The 24,982-nt window shown below is 40.4% G+C and overlaps 1 protein-coding gene across 6 annotated transcripts in view; it reads right to left on the reverse strand.

Moving 5' to 3' along the window:
* Positions 1–8,850: 8,850 nt before the first annotated feature.
* The window catches only part of arhgef12a (Rho guanine nucleotide exchange factor (GEF) 12a), a 36,579-nt gene continuing 20,447 nt past the window's right edge, over positions 8,851–24,982 (reverse strand). The window contains exons 5-41 of one of the 6 annotated variants that reach the window (XM_086164346.1): positions 24,404–24,469; positions 21,844–21,942; positions 21,046–21,095; positions 20,777–20,834; positions 20,466–20,635; positions 19,910–20,029; positions 19,454–19,561; positions 19,229–19,363; positions 18,955–19,053; positions 18,668–18,778; positions 18,450–18,548; positions 18,280–18,322; positions 17,895–17,997; positions 17,580–17,717; positions 17,468–17,500; positions 16,857–16,971; positions 16,663–16,768; positions 16,370–16,573; positions 16,158–16,296; positions 16,027–16,059; positions 15,786–15,937; positions 15,440–15,586; positions 15,093–15,178; positions 13,968–14,093; positions 13,663–13,777; positions 12,974–13,074; positions 12,706–12,783; positions 12,464–12,539; positions 12,186–12,353; positions 11,872–11,959; positions 11,700–11,777; positions 11,500–11,594; positions 11,150–11,365; positions 10,781–11,017; positions 10,440–10,669; positions 10,259–10,331; positions 8,851–10,142 (exon numbers count right to left, since the gene is read on the reverse strand). In XM_086164346.1, the coding sequence (XP_086020472.1) occupies positions 10,132–10,142; positions 10,259–10,331; positions 10,440–10,669; positions 10,781–11,017; positions 11,150–11,365; positions 11,500–11,594; positions 11,700–11,777; positions 11,872–11,959; positions 12,186–12,353; positions 12,464–12,539; positions 12,706–12,783; positions 12,974–13,074; positions 13,663–13,777; positions 13,968–14,093; positions 15,093–15,178; positions 15,440–15,586; positions 15,786–15,937; positions 16,027–16,059; positions 16,158–16,296; positions 16,370–16,573; positions 16,663–16,768; positions 16,857–16,971; positions 17,468–17,500; positions 17,580–17,717; positions 17,895–17,997; positions 18,280–18,322; positions 18,450–18,548; positions 18,668–18,778; positions 18,955–19,053; positions 19,229–19,363; positions 19,454–19,561; positions 19,910–20,029; positions 20,466–20,635; positions 20,777–20,834; positions 21,046–21,095; positions 21,844–21,942; positions 24,404–24,469 (4,106 nt within the window). In that variant the 3' untranslated portion in view covers positions 8,851–10,131. Of the gene's footprint in view, positions 10,143–10,258; positions 10,332–10,439; positions 10,670–10,780; positions 11,018–11,149; positions 11,366–11,499; positions 11,595–11,699; positions 11,778–11,871; positions 11,960–12,185; positions 12,354–12,463; positions 12,540–12,705; positions 12,784–12,973; positions 13,075–13,662; positions 13,778–13,967; positions 14,094–15,092; positions 15,179–15,439; positions 15,587–15,785; positions 15,938–16,026; positions 16,060–16,157; positions 16,297–16,369; positions 16,574–16,662; positions 16,769–16,856; positions 16,972–17,467; positions 17,501–17,579; positions 17,718–17,894; positions 17,998–18,279; positions 18,323–18,449; positions 18,549–18,667; positions 18,779–18,954; positions 19,054–19,228; positions 19,367–19,453; positions 19,562–19,909; positions 20,030–20,465; positions 20,636–20,776; positions 20,835–21,045; positions 21,096–21,843; positions 21,943–24,403; positions 24,470–24,982 lie in introns of all 6 variants that reach the window. The other 5 variants (XM_086164347.1, XM_086164345.1, XM_086164350.1 and 2 more) reach the window with 5 other exon arrangements.

Raw genomic sequence — 24,982 nt, forward strand, 5'->3', positions numbered from 1 at the left:
ACATTGATCTTCAGTCCAATCAGTCTAGTATTGGCTCCTGCTCAAGATTCAAGATTTCCTTCATTTGTCATTTTTTTAATGTTATCTTTACACAAAATTTTGATGGAAAAATGGGCGGATGGACAGACAGATAGAAAGATAGACAGATAGATGGTGGAAATTGAATCACCGTAGGACTTGAAATTAATTAATCAACCAGAATGAACTATTTTAATCTTGTTTCAATTTTTGGCAAGCGAAAAACAAACGGAAGTTTGTGTGACGATGAATCAATATCAGCTTGCTTTAACTTCAAAACATAATTCCAATCAGTGTACTACACAGACCAATAGATGATTTCTGAAAATATACATTTGTTTGTCTTTTCAACATAACCTATTGTGTTTCTCTTTCTTACTCCTACAGCAGCTGGATTTGTTTTGCTATCCTCTTTCTGCTTCGCAGTTCGCAATTTTGAATTTGATCCCAGGCATGCAGTCGAGTGTAGCCTGGCGACACTGTGATTGCTTGCATTAGCAAAGCTGTCGTCTCCGGTAGAAACTTCAACATTACCGTCCTGCTTGCTGTACAAAGTTAACATTCCCAACCAAAATGCTGCATAAAAGTGAACACTACCAACCTAAGCGCTGTACAAAGCTGACATTGCCGACCTAAGTGCTTGTACAAAGCTAACATTACCAAACTGAGTGCTCATACAAAGCTAACATAGCCTTCCTACTTGCTGTATAAAGCTAACATTAGCTAAAGCTAAAATCAGTGACCTACATGCTAGAACAAAGCTAACATGTTAGCAACAGCATAGTAAGTGTTGAGATAGTGATGGAGGTTGGAGGTGCTACTGTGATAGGCAAATTTCTTCCCACATAAATTGTAAAAAACGGCATTTTTGTTCATATCTTCACCTGGATGTTTCTTCTATTTGAGTTTCCCTTCAGCCAGTGTTGTCTCATCTGCCTTGCCCCTTCACGCGTTGACCCTCTGGAACTCCAATGCTGAGAAATTTTCCACAATACAAATTTGATTAAAATGTGTTAGCTTATTTTTCACTTTTTGTAGGTCGCTTTGGATTAAACCGTCTGACAAAAGACTGTAATGTAATGTTTTCTGTAACTGGTCTTTCAAAATTAACTAGTTAATAAGAATAAGAATAAGAATAAGAATAAGAATAAGAATAAGAATAAGAATAAGAATAAGAATAAGAATAAGAATAAGAACAACTTTATTTATCCCGAAGGAAATATCCCATCCCTATTATCTTTTTTTATTATTTTACTTTTTTCAACCAGCACTGAAATATTTTGATTTAAACTAAGGATGTCAATGTCTTGTAGTTTTTAGTAAATGTTACAAAATACTCTCATATGGTTCTTCTCACAGTTCTAGTTTGCTTTTCGTTAGTTTGGGTTTATTTATCGTTGTTTGTATTTTCCTTCCACGGTTGTTGCTTAGAAAGTCAAGTCAAGTCAGATTTTGTTTATAACAGTTGTCTGATGACACCTTCCATGTAGAGCAGGTCCAAACCACAAACTTTACAGCGACTTACAGAAATCCCAAATTCCTCTAGGAGCAAGCTCTTTGCAACAATGGCGAGTAAATACTGCCTTGAACAGATCCCAACTAAATGTTGGCGGCCTTCTCCCTCAACTGGGGGAGTTAAAAAGAGAGAGAAAGACGGACAGAGTGTGACAGAGACAGAAGGTGGTATGAGGGTTAGGACAGATGGTCCAAATTATCTATTACTTCTAAAAGCAGCTGACAGTTACATGAAATGATAGCATGATAGCTTTAATACTTATCAAGGAATAGCAATTGTGGAAGCCTGGCGAGACACTGCAGTAGATCAAGCCACGCCCTCCGGGAATCTCCAAAATGAGAGCCCGAGAGCCCAGGATGAAGAAATTAGGTTACTATCAAGCAGTGGTAATGAGACATGAGTGCAGCCAGGATGGGAAGAGTGGGAGGCATGAGAAAGGGGCATCATAGGATATCCAGTAAACTAAGACTACGGCACCACTATAAGCTTGCTCAAAAAGAAGGTTGTAAGCCTTTTCTTAAACAAAGAGATCAGTGAAATTCGTCAAAGGCGCAATAAGAATGCACAAATGGTGTATAGCTTGTGTTTTTACTGGACGATGGACTCAAAGCTGTCTGGCTATATCACATGAAATAACACAAAATTCTCAATATATCGTGACTGAAATATACATTACTCATCTGCCCAATGTGCAGGTAGAGAGGAAGAAGTACACAGGTGATGTTTACAGGTTTACAGGTTTTGGAAACTGACATGAGTTCAACAGTCCTGCTTGAAAACAGGCAAGGAGGTAGCATTTTAGACGAATACTCGAACTTTAAATTGGTCATTGTGAGGAGATTACTTCATAATTACTTCATAAGAGGGAAATATCAATATTGGAAAGAAAAGACTGAAAGAGGATGGACAAGCTGTAATGACTACCATCATCCCTCCTAGATAGAGCCATAGCTATAAATCACTATCTGCAAAGTTTGTTTATTTGAAGCCAAAGTATTATAGCTGTCTATTTCAGTTCCTCTTTAATATCATACACTCTGCAGGCCTTTTCTTTTACATATTTCAAAAACAGCCAACCCCACGGAAGAAACTCAACCAAGTGTACAAGCAGTCAGGTGTGTGGATGAGGTCAGGCGGACACGCCGAAGTCACAAACCACCTGATCCCGGGTCTCCAGAAAATGTTCAGAAGACGTGAAAACACTCGGTTAGTGGCAGCTTTCTGCGTCTCATCAATGGCAGGGGGCTGCTTCAAACTGAGAGTAACTCAAATAACCACTGAGAACGACCAAGACCATCTCTGAATGCACATGTCGAACTTTGACATGGGTGGACAATCACGGCCGGACGGCACCATGTCAGGGAGCGCCAGACTTGTCAGGTGAAGCACAGAAAACATGGCTGCATTCAAAAATGACTCATTGCGATGGTGCAGCCAGATATTGAAGGGAAATGGCATGGAAGTACAGTTGCATTCAGTCTTGTATCAACAATTCAGCTTTGGTTTCATTAAAACATAACTAAAGCATCACCTGTGACAGCGGTCCCCAACCTTTTTTGTACCAGGAACCAGTTTTATACATTAAAATGTTTCCACATACTGGTTCAAATGATAAAAAGTTTGGTTGTCTCACAGTATTTGATCTGAATAGAACAATTACACTTTATATTGGACTATATTAGACACTACAATATCAATTTACCCTCTCGTTGAGTCAGTGGGAGCCCTGGGCTTGTTTCACTGATACTAGACGGCCCAATTTGGGGGTCAATTACACTTGAATCGTGTTACGTATATCCACTACTCCGTTGCGTTGTTTTCAGAAAAAACCCGCCTCACAAGGATATGTGGTTGGATATGGAAGATGGACTTTCAGTGCTTCTTTGGCAATGTCAGGATATTCTGCTTTGACTTTAATCCAGAATGCAAAGAGAGTTGAGGTCGTCTCAAACATGAACGGAGTATCACTGTCATTTGCAATCTTAATCAGTTGTTACTCTTTAAGTTAGGATAGGGTTGATTGACCTTTCTTGTTTGCAAATAGGTTGCGGATTCATTCATTTAGCATTTTGGGGTCTTTTTCGATAAGGAAGTAATGCTCAAATTCTTTTGAAAGCTGCATCAGGTGGTCATGCACCAACTGGCAGATTAAAGTTTTGACCTCAGTCTCTTCTCTAATCCCTGCGACCGTGTGAAATATGTTGAAATATGTTGAAGTGGTGGCCCTCAATAACTGCTTTTGTTCTTCAAGCTGAGTTTTTTGTTTTTTTTTCTTTCAAAAAAAATGCAAGGCCTTGTCTTTTTGTGCCACATGTTTGTCTGAATGTGGCGAATCTGTTTTGAAGGTTTCATAGCTTCATAAGCTAGCCGTTCACTGCAAATAATACATAGCGGGCGCGGAGCTTAAGGAGGGGATCTTGATATTTTCTTTCAAATGCGGCTTTCTTTTTGCTGGCAGTCTGCGACGCTTCTGCCGGCTCATCGTTTGCGCGTTTCCTCCCAAAAAAGCTCTCCAACGACTTTTGTTTTTGGCTCAAAGTTTTCAAGGGCTAGCTCGCGGTGTCCGATGTGTGAAACGGCGCGAAGGAGTTAAATGCAGCAGTAAACAGTCGAAAACAGTCGTTTATCTTATTCGTTCAAAATAAGATCCAGAGGGTCTAATGAAAAAAACTATTTGTACCAAGAAACATTTTCTTTGCGCACCGGTATTAAATGATCGGACTAGTAACGGTCTGGAAACTGGGGTTTGGGGACCCCTGGTCTATGACACCAATGTTGTTCCGTGTCCGTCCCTTTGTGAAGGCAGTACAACCTTTCCCTGACGGCTGGATTCAAAAAGCGAGCGTGTCGCAAAGCTTGTGCCTCTTACTCGAAGGTGACGACTACGCTGCTCTCCGACACCACGATATTCACGATATTCCAATACGTCACCTTTGAGATAAAGATGGCAAGGCTTCTGGTTACAAATCTGCAGAGACATGGAATGTAGAATGCAGACAGATTCAACTGTCACACCTGGCAAACACAATCTCAAGAAGGTTAGGCTAGTTTAAATACCTCGGCACACCTAACGGTCCCCGTGCAACAGCGGCCTGGCTGGAATGGAGTTCTGCAACTACAAAACACAACTTGAATTCAAAGATTTACTGCACCTAGTTGCCCCACATGGCCCCACATTGTTGGTTTTCCACAGTCAGGAATGAGCAATAGATACAACAGAGATGTGCGAGCCTCATTGGGCCTCACCTGGTTGGATCGCATCAGATGTGCAGGAAGGAATGAGAGTTACAACAATAACAAAAAAAAAAAAAAAATGCATGGAAGTCCAGCTGTTGTGGTGGTACAGCTGGGACTTTTTCAATTTTCTGTTACCATCCTATTGTTTGAAGATTTCCCTGTAGTTTTTCTACTCCTCTCCAAGACACACTCCCGTCGATGCTCTCACCCCCATTAAATCATCCCAAGGTCTCGCAACGGACTTGGAGATGGGTTCCTTTTTACACCGGTCTTGAAGATAGGTACCTTTCCACGTTCCTCTCCTTATACATACCACCCTTTGTGTAAGTGCAGCTCTGTACTTCTCAATGCATGTATTGTTCACGATAACCAATAAATTGGAGTCCTGCTGGAAGAAAAGCAGACACAATATCTGTCTGTTTCTCTCCACTCCCCATATGTACGAACTAACCTCTGATGCAATAAGCGTCAGCCACCATCGGCTAGGAGAATCGGACCCTGGCCTTGGACTGAGAGGACGAGGGGGACCCACCACGGTTCCCGGGAGTCGCCGCCATTACCTCGTCTCAAGAAAGTCCTCAACAAAATATACTTGTATACCAGTTCGGAGCACTTCTTGGATCTGTTTTTTTTTACAAATGAACTAATTTTATGGACTTATCTCTGTGAGGATGGTTTCAGCTGCTTTTTGAATGTATATTGTGTTTATTGCAGATGGGAGGGAAAATAAAGGGTTTAACCCAGTCTTAGAAAAGCACAGCAGCAAATGAGTTTATACGTATGTCGATGTGCACCGTGCAACTACGCCGCTCTGACTCAATACACAGAAAAAAAAGCTCTGTTTTCAACTCCAGAAAAATCACCCAGGACTCGTGCATGAATACAACTAATCATTTTGAGGGATGATTCAAAGTTTGATAATTACACCGGTGATTGACTATAGAGCGATAAAAGCCGAGGCTCAGGATGTACACGGATGAGTATTGATGTGGCTCACGCCGCAGAACCCATAAAGAGAGCCTTGCGGGGTAGAAAATGAAGCCAATGCTCTGCATGATTTGCCGAGTGGCAACTTCAAGTTTTATCACGGACAGTGACACTGAATATATGACAGCGGCAGAAGTGCAGGCAGTCAGGCAGCAACAATAAGTGCATGATACATTCTATAGCGTGATGTACAGAACTGCTGACGGACACTGTTGGGTGAATACATATGAAAATAATAATAGATCCGTTGATGCATTAGCATACTTATGAGAAATTTTCTCGGGTCAGAAACTTACACGCAAATACCATGTTGGTGTGTGATTAACATACATGTGGATTCAGTCATATGTACCTTTACTTAGAATTTAACGAATTCAAGAGGTTGTGAGATGCGGATAGAAATGCTAATGCATATTCTACGGAAAGCCTGCCTTGTTTATTTCCTGTCACAGGTGAATTGTTTAGTCAAGCATCCTTATCTTGGAATTAATCCCTATGGAAACAACCATAATGATGTGCAACCCTGCAATCAACCGGGGGATCCCTTTATCAGCAGAGTTAAATAAAGCCTCGGTATCAAGCAGGTATTGATACAAATCTATGTATCAATACAGATGGTGGCGTTGGGTTTCAAACGAGGGCCAATGTCGAATTCCCGTACAAGACCGGTGCACCCGCCTCGCTTGTAGAACTGTTGCATATCTGAACAGCGCCAAGGGGGCGAAGGGGGGGGTTGGTTTCTCTCATCCAGGCTCAACATGAACTGCCCCTCAGATGTGACTGACACCTCTCTCCTGTTTGCCTTCACCGCTCCAATTAGCTCGGTGACAGGTGCATGGGGAGAAATCAGACAATCAATTATGGTCCGTCTCTCCTCTCCGTCCCCTCTTCATCCTCCCCTGTGTCTTTGTAACACGCCGTCCCTTGCCTCTTCCTTTGTATTGCTCTATTTATCCCACTCTTTTTTTAACCAATATCCAATTCATACCCTGTCTGCATTCTCATTGTCTCAGAACACATCCTCTCTCTCTCTTGCTCGCTCCCCTTCTTCTGTTTTGCTGCAGCATGCCGACAGTCAGGGTGACGGAGAGAGTCAAAGAGGAAAAATGTAATCCAGACTGACACTGTGCATCTTCCTCCTACTTTCTTAGACACACGAAGCAAAAAAAAAAAAAAAAAACTGCCAGACATCACAGTGATGTGACTTTTTCTACAGGTTGCAGCAACAGCTCATCTCCAAAGTCACAATTAATGCTACGTTCTCGACCAGTTTTCCTCTCTCTCTTGCTTAAGAGAGACAAAGTGGACCGTTTCTTAGTCAATTTATTTGTCAGACAACGGAGTCATATCTGGAAAATCGATGGGTACCTTGGCTTATTTAAAAGACTTATGTCACTGCAGGTTTCAGGGTGGGTCCTCTAAACATGATTTTAATGGTGGAAGTTTGCCACCTGCTGGTAATAATCCTCTACTTCTTTGTGAATGCAACCGCCCCTTTTCATGATATTAAGGTCAAATGATATTCTTGGCATTTGACTTGAGGATAACTACGGGAGGAGATGGATTGGTTTACTCACATAAAATGATGAGTAGTTCTTCAAAAGAAAAACCTTCCAACAAATAAAAACCTATCTAAGTAGTTGTACAGTGTTATAAACGAAATATAAGTGCAGCCACTGGGTTCGATTTCTTATTGCTGTTCTTGAAAAAAAAAACACAAAACCCTATGAGAACGGTTTCAGCAGCATCTTGGAACTGTGGCAGTTGCCCTCGGTTCCTCTGAAAGGTCTTTAGATCCATTTTAGAATTTTTTTTAACACTTGTACACTGCACAAAAATGTACATTTTGTGTTGGACTTTTATTCTAAAAAAAAAAAAAAAAAAAAATCATATATTGCAAACCATCTTGCAGGGAACGTCTGAGACCGAAAGATATATGCAGTGGAGGAAAAAATTGGAAATATATTGAGTTGAAATGTAATGGCTTGATGTGTATATATTAAAATAAGCTGCGAGAAGCTCTTATATCTGAGTATTCACACTGATCGAGTCCCATGTTAAGACAGTGAACGTCAAAACTTTCCGTTAGCAAATAAAGGTAGCTACGCAAATATTTGAACGGTCACTTCTGAGATGAGGTATCATTATTTTCACAAATTAATAATCTATAGATTAAATTAGAAATGTTGACCTTGCTTTGAAATTTAAGAGCTGTTAATGGTGACATCCATAAAAAAAAAAAAAAAAAATTAAAATGCTAAATAAAGCATTAAATTATTACCAAGTACAGACCTTTAACAACCAAAATAGATGATATTGGGGTGGGAGAGGTGGGGGGTTGGGGAGGGGTGAACTTTTATTATAAGTTAAAAGCCTTTTAATATTAATTATTTTTTTCAAGTTAGGTCATTGACTTGCCAAAGAATTAATTTGAGCTAAATTAATGAGTTAGGACCTTTGACACTATATAAAAATGATGAATATGTTCAAATCCTGATTCAGCAGGCAAACTGTGAAATGAAGGATCGCCACTTTATGCTCCATGTCCACGAACAAGGCAGCAGGGCACGCAGAGGCTGACTGCTGCATTTCTGTTTTGCGTGTCCATTTTTATATTTGTATAGTCAAGAGAAGCTGCATCAGACATACATTTTTCCCTGGGTTATGCAGCTATGTGTGGCTTACACAACCCATCTGTTTTGAAGTTTGAATAACCACCATCAGGGGGAATTTAGTATTAAGGAGTCTCACGTCTCCCAGGTCGAGTAAAAATCATCAGGGGAATTGACAAAAGCAGAATGATGGAAAAGATTTCTGATTTTAATAGATTTGTCGCAAGCAAATTGAACCAAACATAGGAAAATTTTGAACGTTTTTTGCGGTTTCATTTCTCAGGTCAAAAGTGACAGATGACTTTGTGGATGTTCTGTCATAGCTGGTTCAGGAAGTGTTTTAATCATTTCCCCATTAAATGAAAATTGATTTAGTAATATGTAAGCCGCATATTCAACCGGTACCCGTGAGCATTGGACATCTCTGAACATCTCATGACCCGAAAAGCAATACACATGGCAATGCTCAGAAGATGTCTGTATTTCTTTTCGAACATGTTGTGGCACCGTTTATTTATTAAACTTATGCATAACCTTCCAACTGGATCATTGTACAGTATATGTTGAACTTCATGACATTATTAGTGTATCGGGCATTTAGATCAGGATTGCCAAGAGAAGCAGAAAGAAGCAGCGTTTCTGTCAGGAGCCCATACAGAGAGACCGTCACTGCTCCTTGCAGAAAAGGAGGTTTGGGTTAAGACACCCAAAGGCAGATGAGAAAGCATGACATACAGAATAAGGGAGGGGAAAGTAAGCATGAAAGCCACACGGCTGTAGAGATGACACCCATACGTGTTGGCAGGGAAATGGAGGGAAAGAATCACAAAGGGAAGAGGAGCATAGGAGAGGCATTGTACCCCTTACCGAGAGGAAGATGAAGGAGGCGGCACAGAAATGTAACAGGACCAGATCAGAGCCTTCAGACTCTTCATTCTAGTTAACACCACACTTAGAATTTGTCTGAAATTCTAGACTTTAACACAATTCAAGAGATTTTAAATTGGATCTATCCATCACCAGTGCAACTCTGGCCTCTAGCAGTCTGAGTATATTCCTACCATTTCATCAGGGTAAGCTAGGCTAGCATGCTCATATGCTAGTGTGCACTAAACACTCACACTAACCCTGTGAGACTTGAAGCAGGAGAAGCAGCCAAAATAGTAACACCATGGCCAAAAGCATGCAAGCAATGCAGGAAACACTTTTAAAAATGAAACAAAAGAAAATAAATACATCTTGGGATAAAAAAAAAAATCTTAATACATTATCTTAAAATTTTCCTTTTTCTTCTTTTGTGTTTCATATATATATATATATATACATATACAAATATATATGTGTGTGCATCTATACAAACACACACATACACACACATATATGTGTATATATATAAAACATGCATATCTTTGTACATTTTGGTATAAGTTCTCTTTCTTGCAGGGGGTTGGGGGTGAGGAGGGGGGTAAATAGATGGGTGAGGTTTCCGGGCAATTCCACCTCACTGATTGCCTTGTGCTGACGGAGGAGGTTATGGCATCACAAAGATGACTGCACCCTTTGAATGTTTCTGCTCACACTCAGTCTCTCATTCTCTGGGACAACTGTGATGAAGACGAGGAGGGGGGGGGGCGGGGCTCAGCAGTGAGAGGACAAGCTTATAGAACGTCCAAAAAGTCCAGGACTCATGAAGTAGGAACGGACAACGAGTCAGTAATTCCTCTTTGGGCCCAGAGCCAGCAGCCGCATCGAGAACCCCCACTATCTCTTATCTGGGAAAAAGAATTGAGGTTCACAGTCAGAAAAATGACCTGCGGTGAAATTATTTACATTTTCCCGCAGATAACAAGGAAATCATCGGCGACTTTTATTGCGTTTATTGCGCTACCTGTGTTATCTGTGTCTGCTGCTGACCTCTCGGGCCTTTGGCGTATTAGATTATTATACTTGTTTTCAACCTCCTGTAGAAAAGAAAAAATAATGAATGTATAAAAAGACAGCATATCTCTTATGAAAATTACATCTTTGTACATCAATGAGGTGAAAAAAGTTGACTGGTTATCAGATACCTTCAGATAGTTGAGGTTGGCCTGAAGGTTTCTAAGATGAGATAGGACTTGTCTGCTAAAAGAGGAGAGGCTGCCAGCATGTGATGCTGAAGAAAACCTCAGGTTGATGCCAGAATCAGTGGCACAGCCCTGTGACGTGCTCAACTGCTTCCCTGTGGGCGATGCCAAGATGTCATCATCTGTGCTGGTCTCCCCTGTGCCGCCGTAGCCCTCCAAAACCAAATAACCTGCTGAGAGAAGTGAAAAGGGTGTTAAGTGCGATTGTACATCTCACGTCAAGCTACTTATAATTTATACCTATTCGATCTGCAGTGACAAATCCTCAGACATAGGACTCTCACCATAATCTTCAGGAGAGTCGAAGAAGCCGGTGTCCCCGGAGCCCAGGTCCTGAGCTGGATCCTCCGTCTGTGAGTTGCTCCTCTCGGAGCCGTTGTGGACCATGACCCTTGCACATTTATCTACCGGGGTCCGAAGAGAGGTGGTCCTGAGGAGACGAGCCCCTGTGGAGCGTTTGGTTCGCTCCGCAGCCTCCTGTGACATGAGCTGGGTCACCAACACCTGTTTTAATGCTGCCACTGTGATGCAAACGACAAGAGCAGGGCCCATTTTCAATCCCCCCGGTGCAAGTTGACCATAAAATCAAATTGTCTTATATGATTGATAATTGTACCCGTAGCATCCGTTTAGAGTCCATTCATAATACTTACATGTCTTCAGTGCTTCATCTGCTCTAGAGGGGAAGAGGTTAAAGGAGTCTCCTTCTCTGCCATCCTCAGCCACTCGGTAGGGAAGTTCTGGATCAACGAAACCTTCTTCCTCGTCATCGTCTGCCTCTTCCTCCTCCGCTTTCAAAACCTCAAAAGGATTATTACCTGACAGAGAGGTCTGGATTACACTTCTCGCTGCTGGACTGCTCTCTTTATCTGAGGAGATAAAATGGCATTCATATAAAGAGCTGTAATTTCAGAGGACCCCTCTACAATGCTGAAAAGCATGGACTATTATAAGCGGTAAATAAAAAGTATGGGAGCAAAAGTGGTAAAGCAGCTTCAATTACCTGTCGATTGAGTGCTGCCTGTAGATGTGCGATCTGGACCTTTGCTTGGCCTGGAGACACCAGCTGTGATGATCTCTTCACTGTCTCGCTGCCCACTGGCATGCAAATACATTATAATAGTTAATGACAGGTTTGACAGAATCATTTGATGGGACAGCAGTCCAAACATAAAAGTCTAAAGATTAGATAAATCAACGTACTCCGTTTGAGGTAATGGCATGTCACTGTGAGGTTTAGCTTTCATGGCATCAGCTCTCTGGGTGATTAAACGTTGCCACCTTGCCAGAGAAAATAAACAAAAAATCAGTTTACTCACAAACAAGACCAATTAAAGTGACTAAAGGATGGATCTTTTGTCTTATTTTGTCTTACGTTCTCTGATCTGAGACCGTGGACGCCATCAGCTCATAGATTTGGGCACCGTTGTCCGACATTGAGAGGACGAAGAAGGACTTGTTGTCTGGTAATGGAGAATGTGGAAAGAAGAATTGAGTTGAGGTGAATCAGGATTATGTCCCTCATATGAAGCCTGACTTTAATGTGCGATTTTTCACATTGCATCTTCAGCATAGCTAACTCTGGAGAGTCTGGAGAGTTTTTTTTTTTTCTAACTGAATCCTTTTTTTTTTTAAAAAACTATCCTATCTCATAAACCTCCAGCACAATATGCCTTGGCGTGAACTAACCTGTGGCCACGGAGCGCACCAGCACAGTGTTGAGCTTGATGATGGGACTGAAGATCTGTTTGGTATCTGCAGTACCGGCCAGGTTTTTGCTGTGACATTTCAAGATCAGACGTTCATCTTGTTTTTGTAGTAGGACCAAGATGTCCTCAAGGAGGAGAGTGTATAACTCTTAAAGAAGAAAAAGAGACGGGTTTTAAGTCGACTGATAAATATGAACGTTGATGTGACAGAAAAATCATTCACATTTATAAAATTGCTTAAATGTGGTGATTACGAACCAATAGTTTTGTCTTTATTCACTTTCCATGACAGAGGTCCCTCGTACACCATTGTCTTCTTAGTTAGATCCAGGTTCTGATTGATTTGTGACAAGAATGTTTAAAAAAGCAGACATTAGAATTAATTGGCTAAGAGTCTTTGGAGCCATTCCCACACAACTGTACTTTTTCACTTTGCAGACAATTAAAAGAAGTTTAGATGTACAGTTACTGATGCAGAAAGGATAATGTGGGTAATTCACCTTTAGCTCCACAATCAGGGGGTTGTCTGTCTGTTTTAAAGATGACAGGTCCAATCTTCTCTGGTAGTCTTCCAACCTCTAGTGGAACAACAGTGGAGAAACAGAAGAGGTTAAATAAGAACTTTTCAAAATGAGACCACTGTCTGGAGAGGAGAGAAGGTAAGGGATAATATTTGGGCTTTGGAATGAAATGGAAGGGGCGGAGGGCAAGAAAAAGTATAAAATGAAGTAAAACAGAACTGTGATTTAAAAAAAAACACCACTCCACCTGCTTGTCCTCAGATTCCTTTACAGCCTGGTTGACATGATTGAGGATCTTTCTGCAGCAGTCGGCCGCCTGCTTCACCTTGTCCTTCTCCACTGTGTTATCTGAAAGATATCATGGCATCAATGATATCTACTAAGAACTACAGCCAGCCAGCTTCCCCCACTGGGGGCCGTCCAGCAAATTGATATTTCCCCTGTCCATTAACACATTGCGACTCTCATCAATTATTATAGAGTGGGGAAGGGCATTATGTTGGCATAATAGCTGGTTATATTTTATTGTTAGTGCTGTCTCTGTGTGATACCAAAAACCAAGCCAAGACTGGAATGATGATCCAAATAACGGGTTAGACATTCTCCAAAATGCGCACCACTGCCCCAGGACCATTAACAGGCTAATCTGTTCATTTGTCACTGTAGATCACAGTTCACTGGCATGTTGCTCTACAGACCCCTGCTTAAGACATCAAGTGTCTCATTTTTATCCACTTTTCTTCAACTGAAATAGCAGATTTCCAATCACATTAAATAATTTAGTACATTCGCATTACATAGCCTTTAAAATCCGTTCCAGGATAGCGTTTATATGACTTTTTTAAAAGTTAAGTAGCATGACTGTCGTAATCTACCAAAAATTAAATGAGACATGCCGGGTGGTGGTTCTTAAAGATAATAAAGACTGTAGAGCACCTGTGTATTTCAAGATGTTGTCTAACAGCAGGGGGTATTTGGTGATTCTTTGCATCTCTACAGGAATGATGTCTTTGAGTTGCAGTCGGCGACACAATCTGTTACTTTCCGCTTCCTACAAAGGAAAATAAATATACAACCAACAAAATCAACTTCGGTTTGTGAGTGAACTATCAAAATAGAGTATATTAGCAAAATTCCTAAATTGAAAGAATCCCATGTATTTCCTTTTTATATATTCTGAGCAAAACCCCGCAATTTCATCACATCAATCTGACCATTACTTCAGTTGAGGCCATTATTACCTGGATAAATGAAGTGAAACGTGAGTCCTTTTTCTGTTTGGTCTTGATGATCTCGAGAGCAAAAGGCTGGTTACTGCAGAATGTCCCCACAGCCTGCTTGATCTTCTCTTCCTCTCCGCCGCTGAACTGCGACCACCCAAACCAAGACAAGAGGAACAAGACGGACAGATCAGTCACTCCGTCGATGTGGGTCAGGGGTAGTTGCCATGGAGATGACTAGTATTTAACCAAATTCAGTAGTAATTCCCAGAAGGGGGCCAGGCTTAGGTTCTTGCTGCAGAGACAGCTCAACTTTATCCATTGACGATCAATGCTCCGACCCTCGGGGGACCACTTACCCTACTTATCCCCTATAGAGATATCTTAGACTACGCTGCCAACTGATACATGGCTGTCTCAAATCTTGTGTAGATCAAACATATCTAGTGCTGAAATGTCAGGCAAATCTGGGCCACTGTTTGAAATGTCCATTTACTGAGAAGCATGCTTCCATTTCACACTTATCCTATTATACACTACTTCTATAAAGTTCTTCCAATTAAGTAGAGTGTTTGTTATGCCATTCTTAAGGCTTTGAAACTTTTTATATTGTAAAAGTGAAGAACATTTTTGAATGCTTTTATACCACGCACGCACGCACGCACATTTCAAGACTATTGAGCACGCCCCAATATAAGCCGCACCGGCGAGCTGATCACTATCTTGGGCTTCCTCCTGCGCGCTAAAACCGTCAAAGCAGTCTTCTTCGGTGTCGGAGTTAAACGGCCTCAGAGTTTCCCGGTCATTGAATTGGTCCGATGTGCCGAGGATAAACATTTTAGCGGCGTGAAGCTCATTAGCCCCCATTGTTTAAGTCGTAGTGTTCAAAGCATGTGAAAAAAGCCACAGCTTAACGTTCGGAATTTACAGTCACACAATAAAAAAACAACAAAACACACAAAAAGGAGATATAAGAATGGACAAAAAGCCATTTCACAGCATTTTTCCTGCTGCAAAAGAAAGCTGGGTAACACTTTAGTTTCTTTGTCCACAATACACGTTTCCCACATCATCGGCCATCTTCAATATGTATTCAATAAAAATTTTTTTAAAGAAATGCAATTTCAACCTGAGAGCTGTACTCACCCAGGAGAGCAAGTCATCTCCTATCTGATCAATTACCGAAGTCTCATTTCTCTTTCGAACAGCAGCCATTTGCTCCAGTATTGAAACTGAAATTCAAAGAGGAGACGCCGATGGACAATCAGTGTGTGCATGTGAGAAAGAAAGGAAGCAAGAAAGGAGATGAATACAAATGGAAATAAGTTGAAATAAGTTCTCGCTCTTTTGTGCGCACAAAAATCCTTGAGACTTAACTTTTATTTATTTAATTTTCTGGTTTTACATCTAACCTTTGGCGCCACTTTTGGATTTCTACAATCACGGGGTAAAAACCATGAACTGCAAACTATTCCAAGTGTATGCGTGTTTACCATGAAGATGCAGAATATCATCAAGATTGGTAAAAATGTTTCGGATATCCGTGGGAGGCAGGATGGCCTCTTTCGAGAGCTTCTGGTAGAAAACACTGTCCAGGACCTTCAGCATTCGCACATGCGCCCGTTCAGTATAAAACAGCTCTGCAGACACAATGCAAGATGGTTATTTGATATGGGAGATCATTTACATAACTCAGCATGAGAAGTATTTGGCAACAACTTGGTAAACTTCCCAGCCAACCCTCAAATGATGCAGATGTCTTTTTTCACATAACATGGTATTTCAAAATATTAAATTGTCATTCATGATACTTGGAAGAGGTTTTAATTAAATCCACACCATTTATTACTTCCTGCCGCTTTATTTCATGAGGCCTGAGACCGGCTAGGACCTCCCGTCCCACCAGCTGCTGCCAGTTTGGGGGGTCATGCTCAGAGTCTGTTCCCTGGTCATCCTCGCTCTGTACATCAGCCGCACCAAGTCCCTCGAGCCTTGTGAAGACAGACGGAACTGGGTTTTAATCTGGCACATTTTCCACGTCTATTTAGGTGAGACGTGACAATCTAACAGGCATGCTCACCTTCTTATGGCTTTTGGTGTTCCCTCATGAGGTCTAAAATATGAAGAGCGAAAACAATAGTAAAGCAAGATTGCTTTATAAGAAAAAAAAAAAAAACACAGGTAATGCTGTTAATAGGTCTGTAAATCCACCTGTCATTTTCTCGGTCTTCTTCTTGTAACTGGTCCAAACTGCAAAGGTCTAAGTGTGATGTTGGGTACGGCAACCCATCCAGGGTGTCACACTGAAGTCCATCACTCAACCTGGTGGGGCCTGAGGTTGGGGTCCCACCTGGAAGAGATACACAGTTAGAATTGGCTGCTCTGTCGGTATACAAGTGGAATTCACTGGCTTGGTCACTCACTTATATCAGTGTCACGGCTACCATCTGAGCTATAGGTGTTACTGTTTGGGGATGAGGAGGCTACCGACGTGGAGTGTATGAGCTCAGAGCCCTCACTGGATTGGCTTCCTCTTAATCGTACGGCTTCCGCGCTCTCATTGGCTCCCAATGTCGGCTGAGATAACTGTTTCTGAGGTCGGGGGCGCCCATCGAGGGCTTTACCAACTGAATAATTGGAGAAGTGAAGTGAGAAGTTTAAAACGCTTCTATAGTTTTCTCATAAATGTGGTTTGATTAAATTGGTTTCAACTTGCCTGATGCCGCTTCAATGCGGCTAGGTCTGCGCTGAGGCCCCAGGATGCTTGGAAATCTTGGTTTCTTTACTTTCTCCTCTCCTTCCTTTTCTGGCTTTATGCTTTTCTGATGTGTTAAAATCAAGGTAAATAACATACTGTCAGTTCATGGAAGGGAACAAGAGCCTGGCTGAGCAAAGGGGGAAATTACATACCTTAATCTTAGGAAGGAAGTTGATCCGGACCCTTTTGGACTCCAGACTCCGAGGCTCCTTGACCCTCACTCCAAGGTGCTTCATGTATGTGTATATAACATACTGCATTGTAGTGCTTAGTTTGGGAGAAAAAAAAAGAAGAAAGAAAGACAATACCTGAAGCCAGCTGCTCAATTGTGACATACAACCAAAACCACAAGGGAATGGCACTATCCAAAAGAAATGTCCAGATGGTGGCTCACGCCATGTGTCTTTCTCGTCCTTGTACAAGTTCGACGCAAACCACAAGTGGCAGGCTTTTGCCATATGGCATTTTAATGAAGACTACTTTCATCCATCAACTTTTTAAATATATTTTTCTAATCACGTCACAAAAATACATCCAAGTGCAACATTTTTAGTGGCATGAATGGCACCGCAACATCTGTCCAGTCTCTAATCCTTATAAACCCCACAATGATTAATCGCTGGAAGATATTAGTTTAGCTATTGTAGCTTTCTACAATAATCCGTAAGCAAGAGTGAAAATCAATGAATAAATAAAAAAGCCGTGCGCCTTTAAAAAATATTCTTTCACTTCCAAAAATGCTAACCAATTTTTTTTTGCTTACCACTTCTCTTCCTCTGCTGTCTGAGTAGTAACCCTTAAGGCAAAGAAAAATACATGAGTTGCTATAATGAAAGCAGTGGCAGCACGTGTGCATCAGTGTATCAGTCACTTACAGGATATCTTCAATCTTGGTAATGATATTTTCTGCATATGAGCGTTCACGCTCAAGTGTGACACGGTCTCTCACTCGTTCTTGATCCAATCTGGATAGCTCCACTTCTGCCACTGTAAGACCCATACTGCGCTTCTGTCTGAAAGCCAAAGCACATTGTGCTATAAATTATGGTCCGTTGAATACGACGAATCATGACATTAAGACTTTAAAGAATTACATATTTAGACACAAATTCTTGATCGTTTATTTGGTAAATCTCCGGTTTCTTGAGTGGCGCGACTCATGAAAAGTAAAAAAAAATAAAGGCATTTACCGAAAATCCTCAAGATTCTTCTGAATGTCTGGAAGCAAAGAGTCTTGTAGTGTTTGAACATGTCTGTTTATTTCCTCCGGGATTAGTTCTGTCCGCCGCCGGTCTGTGAACATATGTAGATGCATACATAATTCTTTCATAATAAGCGCTTCTCAAATCCTTACAACTGGACTAAATATGATTATCCAAAATAAGTGCAAAGTACTTGAAATTTGTAGTAATGATACAAGCTACAGTGATATAATTAGGATGATCAAAGTATTTTATGACAGCAACTGAAGTACTTAAGTTCAGTATGTGTAAATAAACAAAAAAAAACCTCAATATCACTTGACACACAGGGTAGAAAACCACATGAAGCATGACAAAAGCCTAAAATACAAACCTAGATCAACAGAGATGGATTCTGGAACAGCAACTTTTAAATTCTGAAATTAAAACACAGGTCAGTTGCTAAATAATCTGGACAAAAAAAAAACAAACAAAAAAAATCAGAAAAGAATGAAAATAATAAACTGACTTGCTGCCACAGGGTATAACATAAAAAATGCTTACTGCTCCCCGATCCACAAAAAAGGTGTGAAGGTCCAGGAAGACCCGCCTTGTCTCTTTGGAGTTGGTCTGCTTGACAAGGTCAGCATAGAGGTAGCACAGCTGAGGAATGTAGAATTGTGAATATTAAATGCAGCGAGGAAGAGACACATAGAAAGAAAACATTAAATTAAACAAAACAAAACATTCTTTCACGAGTTGTGAAGAAAATGGGGTCCTACCAAAGGAGCAGGGTCAAACTGAGAGATGACATGATGCAGGAAAGCTGCAAGGTGGGCGGGCCGGGACTTCAGCTGCTCAATGCTGTTAAAACGGTTACACTGTCCATTTGTCTGAAAAAAAAAAAATTCACATTTTAAATCATTCAGGATCTACATAAAATATTTTTCAAACTTGCTATGTTCCACCGTTTCTTTGATTCTTTAATGGCTCACTGCCTTTTTAATTTACTCTCGACTGGCATTTATATATTGGTGATATCAATGCTAATGCAGCCATTTTAGATTACCTGCTCCTGATCTGAATCAAAATAGTCATCTTCAGCTCCAATAATTTGTGAGACGAGGCGAGAAGAGGAGGGACTGTTGACTGTAGGAGACAGAGAGTCCTGCAGACAACAAAATGGTACAGTGAGGGAATAAACATTTCTCTCGATTTAATTTTTCCGGTGACTTTCTATCACTTCTCAAATCTCATTTTACCAATGCTTTAACCAGATTAAAGAGCAATAAAGTGGACTGAACGTTTACAAGTATTTCCATGGGCCCAAAATATGCAGTTACCAGGTCAGTGGCATCCTCTGTTTCTGGGGAGTGGCAGGAGTTGAAGCTGTTCCTGGGTGTGCTCTTTGGGCTGGGGCAGGAGGTTTCCCTTGGGCAGAAACTCTCTGGAGATCCAAGACCAAACCCACAAGATACCTGCTGGTGGTTTGGATCATTAACAAACATTCTCAATATTAGTCATCATTAATTCTAAAGGGGTTAGAATTTTAAGAGGAGTCTAATTACATGTGTGCTGCTCCAGGACACATCTGTACTGTGGTCTCCCTTTGAGGAGGGTGTGTGCTCTGTCTCAAACGTGCTACCATCATCTGCATCACCACCTGGAACAGCCTCCTAAAAGTTTAAGGATTCATTACTTATACTGACCAAAGTTATACACAGAACAGTAAACTTCAAAAGCTTAAACTGTTATTTACACTTTAGTAATTAGACAAATGTCATCATCTGTTTTTAAAATACAGAGAAGCAAACTCAAGCAAGTAGAGTGGCAACACTTTTGGAATTCCACAGAAAAAAGACTCTTATTAGATACTCTAATAAGCTTGGAATTACAGTTTCGCTTGAACAGTCAACACAAGATCACAAAAAATGTACAGGTGTTGTTGGTGCATGAACATCCCTTTCATGCCTTGTTACTTTGGCATTCTGGGAAAATGTACAAGTGGACTGGTAAGGCTGTACCTGTGTTGCCCCAGTGGTCCTGAAGAGCTGACCCTGCGGCTGTGGAATGTGTTTCTTAGGTTCCTGGATGTCTTTCAGTAGTTTGGGGGAGGGGTTTCTGTTGTACTCCTCCTTCACAGCCTTGACACCAAAACAAGTGAAATTCAAATAAAAGCAGGAGTAGGGCTCTACTAGTGACCTCATATTAACTTTGTAAGTGTTGTGGCACATAAAGTACTAAACTAGCCCTGTCGAAAGAGGTTTTTCTCATCCTAGAGTGAAATGGATTAAATTACATTATAAAAGAAACATAACTTGCATTGGCAAGAAGAAAACATCTATTATAGTATTTACGCGAGTACAATGAGTAGAAGAAATGAAACATGCTGTAAGTGTCAAAAAAAAAAAAAAAAAAAAGTATGAGAATGAGATTCAAGGCACCCCATTTTGAACGAGATATCAAATTTGTAATATAAAAGTCCAAAAACAAACTAACAAACAAAAACACCAGACCCTGGTTCGACTGGAAAACACGAGAAACGGGCAACAGACGTTAAGTGATGAACGAAGACAGTACCCATGGTGGTTGTGAGGAGAGCCGGTCCTGAGGACTATAGGGGCGTTCTGCTGCTGGAGAGTTTGGAGAGGAAATGCTAACGCCCAACATTTCAGACTCTCCTTCAGACAAAGGGATCTGGGCAAGCCCTGGAGGGCGACCAAGCACCGTGAGGGCCACATATGAGCCGGCTAGGACAGACACATCAAAGGGATATGAGATTTATTTGAGAAGCCACTTGTCTAAATGCAATCTATTAAAAAATATATATTTCAGATGCTTCCCAAAGTAAATACTACATGCAATGACATCGAGAAGGCGGGAGGGCTTACATTTGATGAGCTTCACCACCTCAATGTGATTAGAATGGGTAACAAGGGTTCCGTTGACCTGTTGGAAAGCAGTGTATTTTTGAGCAGAATAAAAATAAAAATCCTGATTTCATTCTAGAGAACAGTCTCGATAGTCGGTTGCATCAATTAGATTCCTTGAAAAAGGGAGGAGCAACACTGACTAACCACAAGGTGGCAGCCTAAAGCCTTTGTATTAATACCGAACAAACTACAGGCTGACGACAGAAAGAAAAACAAAACCATAGTACCTTGATGATCCTGTCCCCTGTCTGCACACCTGCCCGCATTGCAGCGCCATCTGACAAACACAAAAGAAAAGGAGTGTTCAAGAAACAGGAAAACATGTAGAACAAGCGGAGCTGCTGACATTTCTGTGGAACAGATGCACCATGTAGCTTTGACAGATAAGATGTTGCAAAGGGACTATTTGAGAACAATCTTGAAACACCATAACAGTGGTTATATTACAAGAAAGACCCGTTTCACAGCTCTACCAGAAGTAAAGGGATTTGCGTATGAGACATACAATTATGACGCTATAGCAAACAGCATAAAGCTGATGATTTGTGTCTGTTTTTATTAAATCTTAAGACTGATCACTATTTGATTTTTTAGATCTTAAATTTTACATCTGTGTGGAAATATAAAACTTTTTGGAATTTTCTCTTCCCACTTTCGCATCCCACTAGTGTTAAGAAAATATAAAAGAAAGTCAATTATATTATTATGGTTTTTTTCTTCATGTATATAAGAAACAAAATAGTCCTTATCTACTTCACTACAGTTGCTGATAAATCTTATCTCAACTAGACATGCCCAATATTTTGAAGGTGACGAACTTAAGAAGCAAGAATACAACTAGTCCACTTGCGTGGATAAAACCGGTCAGCAAAAGGACACAAGTTTCAACAAATCAGGAAATAACCACTCAGTGGGTTCAGATGATGACTACGTTACGAAAATTCCAGAGTGGTGATAACGATCAAGAGTTGTCTTTGTAATTATATCATGTTCCGTCTCCTTTAAAGGTTGAAACTAAAGCTTACCTTCTTTGACAAGCTGCACAAACACTGGGTTGTCACCACTGACTGTGAGCCCAAAGCCGTTTTCATCTTTCTGGATGATTACACATCGCTGGACAAGACCTAAAAGTAAAATGGACAGGACGTAAACACATAACATTGTCTCGTCAAGTTAAAAGAAAATGCATACTTCCCGACTCCTCAGTTTAGTGGGAAAAATTGCATTTTGCAAATAATACAATATATGAACGTTGTTTTTTTTTCTCATGAGTCACAGGGAATGCTTTGAAAAAACTGGCTGTCACTTCGAGACATAGATCTGGACCCCTCATATAAGCCATTTTCAGTGATGTAGGATGCATGATGTCATGTAAACAGACTGACGGAACTAGCCAGTAGCTCTGACGCTAACTAGAAACCAGATGAGAGAGATAATCTGTACAGTGACTTTGTCTACTGGGCTTAAGGAAAACGAAATCTACATTAGCAGCTATCCAAATAGCTGAATTGACAACAAAATAATCCACGTGGATGAAATTTTCCAATCCAAATACTTTTGCTAAGCCTGTCATTCGAGGTGATGTTCAAAACCGATAAGGCAACCCAGACACTTGTGACATCACTCTGGGTGTTTCATTGGCATGACAAAAAGTGACTGCATCTTATCTACTGTCTGGGTTGATAATAACTGGAAAGACCGAACAAAACAAGGAAGAAAACACAATGTTAAGAATGTTAAATGCTCATATCGACTTGTAATACCATGGAGATCTTCCAGCAATAATGTGCCAGCCTCAAACATCTTTCTAAAATGGTTTGTAAATTGTGCTGAACTGTGAGTTGTGACACAACAAAAACAAGTTTATTTGTTGTGTCAAGAGTTTTTCAGGCAAGTGCAGCATCAACCACGGGCGAGTGGATCGATAAGGGCGATAGCGGGACGGATTTTTGAGATTGAAAGGCGCAAAAGCTAGTAGATGAAGAGCGGTTAGGGGACACAACAATCTAGCTTGTGAGGGAATAAAGGGTATGATAGAGCAGTAGGCAGAAGGAATAGGACGGAAAAGGAAGAGGGAGGAGACCAAAGTGTTTATGAAAATGAGAAGCCATATTGCTTAGAGATCAAGGGTGAATTTGCCTCAAGATGCATTTTTTTTTTTGTTTTATTTTTCAAAGTTAACAGAACACTGTGTAGGCAAATATTAACCATCAGTGGGAGTGTGACATCATCACATATGAGGGTAATCCATCTCAACTAATGTATTATTCAAAAGGTTTAACTGATCAGTTATCAGCACCGTTTTTGAGGATATGCTCTGGAGAATTATCTGACCTTTAATACAGTCACAACACTGCCATCAGAAAATCACAAATCAGAAACTCAAAATATCCGAATCCTACGAAGGTTAGAGAGTAAATCTTGAAAGTCAAATCATTCTGAAAATGTTAATATTTTACTGGAAACGTGAAAATTGTCACCAGTCGAGGACACGGTGGATGCCTGATGAAAGAGTAATTTTGCTTATTTCTGTGAAGGCTTGAATGCTCCTCAAGGTCATTTCATTTAACTGAACGCAAAATAAACAAAATACGAAAACTATCATGTATTGTATAATTTGAGAGAAAAAGATGACTTTGTAGTCCACGAGGAAAGAGGATGTCTCAGATTTCAATCATTAATCGTAAGTCTGCTGGCTAACATGGGGGTATAACATATATTTGCCTGGATATTATGCCGAGCAATGTACATGCTGTGTTGGTTTTAATAGATAACTTCAGATCCCAAGTGTTGGTGTTATATATAGCTTTTAAGATTGACTCAGAAAAACAATTTTCAAGGTTTATGGACAGCACATGCACAAATGCGATATTGAGGAATAGCTGATATTGAAAAGGGAGATAGTATGTATAACAAATCAGTTCTATCCCCTCTCTCAAACATTGTATTGTTTGAAATTACAACAATAAACTATCATCATCGCATTTCACTTGTTTGGATATTATTTTCTATCTTTGTTTTGTTTCATGAATCCTTTGGAGTTGAGCATGTAGAATGTCTATAATCCAAAACAATCACAAATTTACACTTCTGAAGTGCGAGTGATACAGTATGTGGGTCCAAATTTTTGGTTTCTCTATTTGTTGTTAGTATTGTTTTCTTCTTTGCCGCTGGTTTTTAAGCCTGCTACATTTATGTTTGTTACTTGGCCCCCTAAACAGGCCCAGGACATAAAAAGACTTTAATGTGTGATCACTGTAAGGTTAATTGAAATGAACAATTGACTAAATGATGACAGTTAATTAAGGAAGACAAGAATTTAATGATGAGAAATAATTTACTTCCTTCATTTCCTGTTCAAAAAGTAATACTTGAACTACAGTTCAGGTGATCTCAAGGTTGATGTTATTCTGTGCCAACTCTCAAGAGTTCTCCAGCTGTGACATGGCATGACATGATATAAAAATAAATTAAAACAGTGCACTCACTGTGTGTAATCAAACATCTAGAGGCATTTTCACACCACGGTCTGAAGCATGTATAAAAGCAGCTGTCACGCCAGCCACTCTACCAGGAACATCTTACCACAGGACTCAGGCTTCCCCTCTGCTAGCACACTGCTGCTGCCACTCTTCTGCACCACCAGAGCTTCTGCTCACAGCCACAACCACGCAGATAACGCGCGCACACACAGAACATAAACGGACACAAGGAAAGGAAACATAAAACATGAAATAGAAATCATGAGGGAGAAATGATCATGGGAAAAGACTAAATAAATGAACATACAGGCAGTCTGACATTTTTAGAAAGGCAAGAGGACAGTCTCTGAAAATGGACGGACAACTGCATTTCTCAAATTAATGATTGTAAAATCAATCAGGACTAGGTGCACAGACTTCGATTACATTTTATTAGAGGCCTCCAAATACACCTCTGATAAGTTATAAACTGTCAATATTGTACCTCTCTCATTTACTGAATGTTTATTGATTGTATCCTTAATTATGAGAACTAATGTCTGATGTTCTATTAAACATTACTGAGTAAAATTGGGAGATGAGGTTAAATATTCTGTCAACTATTGGTCATGAATGGAATTAATGAACTTATCATTAATTACTTTAAGTTGAATAGTAAAGTATACACAGCAACAACAACTAC

This window comes from Fistularia commersonii, chromosome 18 (genome assembly GCF_037954325.1).
Source record: "Fistularia commersonii isolate RoL2024-O1a breed Wild chromosome 18, RoL_Fcom_v1.0, whole genome shotgun sequence".
NCBI lineage: Eukaryota > Metazoa > Chordata > Actinopteri > Syngnathiformes > Fistulariidae > Fistularia > Fistularia commersonii.